Below are 6,567 nucleotides of genomic sequence, written 5' to 3' on the forward strand. Positions count from 1 at the left end.
CTGATGAAATGGCTCAAGGATGAAACCCTAGCCTCAATATGCTCAATAAAATCATATGATGATCCCCATATCCATTGTAGACCCCATCTCCTAGTCATGCCCTGATTGGCCCAATGCAACTGATTAGGGTTGACCAGTGGTCAAAACCCTAATCTCAAGGAATATGCTCCAACGCTTGATGATGACATACCATAATGATGATGATGTATTATTCCAATCAAGACAAAGACCAACCTCCTTTGAGAATCATAAAACCCTAATTTGGACCTCCACATCCTCAGATGATTAATGACCAGTCCAATGAAACCCTAGCTTGCACCATGACCTCCTCATCTTCTGATCAAGACTTGGGAGTATGACTTGCACAATGTAACCACATGATATGCAATATGCAATGCCTAATGACCTAAAAAATGTATGCAATATGTTAAGCTAGTCCCAAGAGAGGAGGGCAAATTTTGAGGTGTTACACCTGCCTGTCGGAGGTTATCAACCGTTGAGGTTTGACTTCCCAGATGAGGACATCATGTTTATCAGAGATTTTACTATGACAGGCTTCGAGGTAAGCCCTGAGGATGTCCGCGCACCAGGATTACAATGGACGCTCGTGTTCGACGGTGCTTCCAATGCCCGAGGTCATAGAATAGGTGTTGTTATCACTTCTCCAACTGGTTTCCACATTCCCTTTACCGCTAGATTATATTTTGACTGCACCAACAACATGGCAGAATATGAAGCATGTATCTACGGTTTAGAGGCAACAATCGACTTGAGAATCAAAATCCTTGAGGTATTCGGTGATTCAGCTCTGGTAATTAGTCAGGTGAAAGGAGATTGGGAGACTCAGGATAGCAAGTTGATACCCTACAAAGATCACATCAGAAAACTGATACCCTATTTTGATGAAATCTCCTTTCATCATATTTCTAGGGAAGAAAATCAGTTAGCAGAAGCTCTAGCCACGCTAGCATCTATGTTCAAAGTAAAATGGAAGAATGAAGCACCATCCATCCAAATTGACCACTTAGATGAACCAGCGCATTGTCTAGCAATTGAGGCCGATCCTGACAATAAGCCTTGGTTCTAAGACATAAAGACGTTTATGGAGAAACAACAATATCCCGAGGGTATATCCATTACCGATAAGAAAGATCTGAGAAGACTCTCTTCCAAGTTCTTCCTAAACGGTGATGTACTATACAAGAGGAATTATGATTCCGTACTACTCAGATGCGTGGATAGACACGAAGCTAGTACAATCATAAGGTCCATACACGAGGGCTGCGAGGGTGTACATGCGAAGGGTCCTGCTATGGCCAAAAAGATTCTTCGAGATGGTTATTATTGGACGACAATGGAGGTTGATTGCTACAACTTTGTGAAAAGATGCCATAAGTGCCAGATATATGGTGATAAGATCTTTGTGCCACCAACTCCGTTGAATGTTCTAACTTCTCCATGGCCCTTTTCTATGTGGGGCATCAATATGATTGGGATGATAGAACCCAAAGCTTCCAATGGACATCGATTCATCCTAGTCGCTATTGATTATTTCACGAAATGGGTCGAGGCTGCTTCATATGCTAATGTCACTCGACAAGTGGTTACCCGGTTTATCAAGAAAGAGATAATCTGCCGCTACGGAATACCTAGCAAGATCATCACTGACAACGCCAGTAACCTCATCAACACTATGATGAGGGAGTTATGGAAAGAATTTAAGATCGAGCACCACAACTCTTCACCATACCGGCCCAAGATGAATGGCACCGTGGAAGCAGCTAACAAGAATATCAAGAGAATCGTCCAGAAGATGGTCAAGACTTACAAGGAATGGCATGAGATGTTACCTTTTGCTTTGCATGGTTATAGAACCTCAGTCCGCACATCCACTAGGGAAACTCTATACTCTCTAGTTTATGGAATGGAGGTCGTCCTACCGAATGAAGTCGAGATTCCTTCACTCAGGGTCATCATGGAAGAAGATCTTGATGAAGCGGAATAGGTTCAATCTCGGTATGACCAGCTGAATCTAATTGCAGAGAAGCGTTTGACGGCCATCTGTCATGGTCAGTTATACCAAAGATGTATCAAACAAGCTTTTGATAAGAAGGTTCTTCCTCGTGCGTACCATGTTGGAGACCTCGTGCTCAAGAGGTATTCTTCTATTCACCCAGACCCACGAGGCAATAGACTCCCAACTATGAGGGACCTTTCATAGTCAAACAGGCCTTCTCAGGTGGGTCTCTAATCCTCACAACAATGGATGGGGAAGATTTACCCTCGCCAATGAATGCAAACATAGTCAAAAAATATTATGCCTAAAAAGAAATGATGAAAGCCTGCTAGATTAACCTCCGCAAGGTGAATCCAGGCAAAAAATGGCTATCCCGATGGACCAAAAATGATTCGTCCATGCAAAAGTTAGGGAATATATATGAAGCTCGCTAAGCCGAAAACCCGAAAGGGCGACTTAGGCAAAAAGGAGCATCCGGTGGACAAAAAGAATTGAAAGATCCAGGTAAAAGTTAGGGATAAAGGCATTGACTATGATCCTTGAGTCTACACGATACAAGCTAGATATCAGAGGGTCAAGGACCGATCCAATCACCGTCAGCCGAAGCAAGGTCTTGGGATTCAGATTATATGGTATACTAAAGCCAATATTGTAATCAATGGAGAAAATCATACAGAATATTTCTCATTGCCATTTCAATTATTTTTTTTCAATTTTTGCAATGTCCTCATTAAGGGCGTCTGCATTCTTGTACTCAACATATGTACAGATTCCATATCAATAAAATTCAGTTTATTCCATCAAATGTGTTTGTTCTATGTTTTGTATGCAAAATAACTGACTTGTCTTACTCACATAAGGCTTTAAAATTCTGGGGAACAATAAAAAGCTACATTAAAGAGAAGCAATTTGCATTACTGTTGAAACCCGGTAAACCTGGTAAGTGATCGGTGACTCAACAGTAATGTTACTTGAATACCTATGACATTCAATCGACTGGGGCACCATGGGGACTCTAGCCTTTCAGTGTTCCTTAACAGGAAAGGGATTTCGTGATGGCAGCATTGGCACCAATTAAAACTTCTAGGCAATCATGTTCTAATTCTCGATGACGAGTCGGAGTTCACACCACGATAAAGAATCATCCCTACATACGACAAGCAAGAAAAAACATGTATCATAAAAAAATAAGCATACATCATGCACTGTGTCGCAACCTGAAAAATACGGTGTGCGAAAAAAACAACCGGCGAAGAAGAAATGACAGAAGAGTCGCCACCGTGCGTTATTTATCCCAAAGGAGGGAAAGGAAACGCTCGAAGTAAACCTGGAGAAAGGAAAGGAAAAGACAAGGTCTCGCAACCAAATCTTGGGTTCGGGAGTCGGTTATGCGAAGGGAAGGTATTAGCACCCCTACGCATCCGTAGTACTCTACGGGATCCACTCTTGTTGTTCTTGTCTAAAGGGTGTGTGTTTATCTAATGTACTTATTTACTAAAAGAGAGGGTCAAAGAAAATGACTCGCACGGATGTCGCATCCACTGCATACGTATCTCATCTGAATATGAGAATCAGAGTCTTCGTAGCTCGGCTACCTATGGGTTAAGGATAAGTGTGCTCGCTAAGGCATCGCGCCTTATGCCTACGTATCTCATCGGGAATGAGAATCAGAGCAAAACGTAGTTCAACTTAACTACGGGAACAAGGGTCTCGATTGCAACTAGGGCAAGAGAAAGGGAAGGTCTCGATCGCAACGAGGGCGAGAGAAAGGATCGCAACGAGGGCGAAAGCAAACAAGGATTAGTTGTTAGTTGTTAGTCAAACTCGGCAAGACATCGCATCTTGTGCCTACGTATCTCATCTGAACATGAGAATCAGAGTTGCCGTAGTTTGGCTACATAGGGATTGCCATCTGAACATGGACTTACAAATGGAGGACACCAGTTGTGTCAAAGGAGAGTGGGCAATGTGTTCACGTCCTAGCAGTAGGTGTCGCAGCTCGCTGAATCGAGTCTTAGGCAGTTACCTCTTTGCAATAGAACGGACTACATGCCACAAGATCGGAGACGCTCGGAAAGGTCTAAAAGAAATGGGGAAGCTCTGCCCTAGAGTTGTCATGCAATGTGTACTTAAGTGTTTAGGATTTACAAATGGGGATATCTACCTAATGTTAGCATGCAAAGAATAAGGGAATCCTACCTACGTTATCATACAAAAGGATATGGGAATCCTACCTATGTTATCATACAAAAGGATATGGGAATCCTACCTATGTTATCATACAAAAGGATATGGGAATCCTACCTATGTTACCATACAAAAGGTTCTATCTAATGGGTGCTACCTAATCGGGACAAGAATCGACGAATGGAGCAAGGAGAAGTGTTAGGGATAAGGGTAGATGGCGATGCATGAAGCAATCGACTTACAAGGTTGATTGTGATGCATAAAGCAATCGACTTACAAGGTTGATGGCGATGCATAAAGCAATCGACTTACAAAAGGGTGGATGAATACGTGCTGGTTCTGTTAGGTTTTGAAAAATGATTACTCGACGTTGGATCGAGGTTTTGATCTTGCTTTGAAATGGTTATCGAATGTTCATTTTATTTCTTGTATTAACAGATGAATAAAGAATGAAAGAATATTACACATTTCATGGGAGAGGGATACATTTGTTATGAATGGGGATTCAAAGTATTGGAATAATTAAATCGGGTCCAAACAATAAATAATGCAATGTATGAGTGTAAGTGCAAAGGAACCGGCTCATTGTAAGAAAGCCCAAGAGTAAGCTATGTGAGGTTGATGGCGATGCTTAAAAAGCAATCGACTTACAAGGGTGTGAAAATGGGCTCGACATTGAATCGAGAAAATATGATCTTTAATTTTTTAAAAAATGGTCTTGAATGGTTCTTTTTTTTATCAATGAGATTGTGATGATTTATCATGATTGTAACATAACCCACACATAAAGGCAAATAATTTGTACAAATGAAATGAACAAACGCAAATGTAATAATTCACATAAACCCTAAAAAAAATGAATAATCACATAAATCATATTAAAAGTAAAACAATAAAAAAATGAATAAATGATAGAAATATGTTAGTTAAATGGTAAGGCTAGGAAAGATCAAAAATGTTGGAAAACCAAAGCAACAAACCCGGGTATTGAACCCACCCCAGTCAAGACCATGAAATCACTCCTCTTCACCAGACCACTTAAGATTATATGCTATTGAAACACTACCTTAAATATATGAACCGAGCTAAAAAAAAATAAAATAAAAAAAGGATTAAGAACATATAAACATTTTTCTGGTTTTTGTGTTAAAACAAATTAAACTAAATAAATAAAAAAAAGAATTAAAAAAAGGAAAAAAAAAGAAAAGAAAATGGAAACAACAGCAATTCGTCTTCATCGCCATCGTCTTCCCCACCTCACGAACCCAACTTTCCCAAACTCACTCCTTCACTCGTTCATCAACACTCACAATCTCACTCACCCCAAACTTCACATTTCTCTCAATCTCACTCTTGCTCTCAACGAAACCCCTTTCAAACACTCTCAGCTCTCACAAAAACAATCAAACAACAGGCATAAAGAGAAAGAAAAAGTGTAGGAAAGAAAGGTTCTTACAGAGCGTCGCTGCGGTGGTGGTGATGGATGCGAAGAAAACTGGCCTCCAGGTACGATTTTGGGGTTCTAGGTTTTTCTCTCTTTCAGATTTTCGCCTCCAACTCCTCTTCTGTTGTTTGCCTCTTTTTGGATTAGGGTTATTTTTCTCTGTTTTCGCCTCCAGGTCCTCCCTCTTCACTGATTCATTCTCCCTTTTATATTTCTGCAGCTAGGGTTTCAAATTGGTGCCCTTGTGTTCAAAAGAGCATCCTGCGAAACACTTTTTTGATGCTCAGAACTTGGTTTGACTTCTTTGGTGCTAGGTTCGAAAGTGGTAATCTGAACCTTCACTTTCTTCTTTGAATTTCATCTCTATTCCAAAATGGGAATTTTTCTGATTTTTGCATTTTACTGTTGGCTAATTAATCCTTTTTACTGCAGTGAAAATGGAGGGCTTGGTTTGATTTCAACATCTGAAGGATGGTTTGTGATTTTTCCTTGAATTTTAGTAGTTTCATGGTGAGTTGGTTTTGTTTGCAAGCCTAAGGCCAATGCTTTTGGTTGATTTCATGACTTAGCATTCTATGTGTGGCATGAGCTGTTTTGATGCCTTGCTAGATATGTATTGGTTGCATTGCTTGCTGCAGTTTGTTGTTTGATGGCAGGTTGGAGGCTTTGGCTAGGTGATGTGGTGTACTGTGAGCAGGGAATTTGGTTGCACTTTCCATGAGCACATTCCTGTGGTGCTGCTACAGCTTATTATTTGGTGGCTATGTGGAGTAGCAACTGGTGTTAGGATCATGTGGTAATGTTGGTTTGTTGCTACAGGATCTAAGCTGCAGCCTTCATTCACTAGTCCTTAACTAGTGTTTCCATGGTTTTGTGTAGTATATGGTGTTGGATTGATGGTGTTGGTAACATGTCACAA

The 6,567-nt window shown here is 40.7% G+C and overlaps 1 protein-coding gene across 1 annotated transcript; it reads left to right on the forward strand.

Moving 5' to 3' along the window:
* Positions 1-547: 547 nt before the first annotated feature.
* LOC127130578 (uncharacterized) lies at positions 548-1,087 on the forward strand. The gene has a single exon (XM_051059559.1). The coding sequence runs from the start codon at positions 548-550 to the stop codon at positions 1,085-1,087; it is 540 nt and encodes a 179-aa protein (XP_050915516.1).
* Positions 1,088-6,567: the final 5,480 nt, after the last annotated feature.

The sequence above is a fragment of the Lathyrus oleraceus genome, chromosome 3 (assembly GCF_024323335.1).
Source record: "Lathyrus oleraceus cultivar Zhongwan6 chromosome 3, CAAS_Psat_ZW6_1.0, whole genome shotgun sequence".
In the NCBI taxonomy this organism is placed as follows: domain Eukaryota; kingdom Viridiplantae; phylum Streptophyta; class Magnoliopsida; order Fabales; family Fabaceae; genus Lathyrus; species Lathyrus oleraceus.

Coding starts and splice junctions, on each gene's coding strand:
- LOC127130578 (XM_051059559.1), top strand. CDS start 548: ATGACAGGCTTCGAGGTAAGCCCTGAGGATGTCCGCGCACCAGGATTA.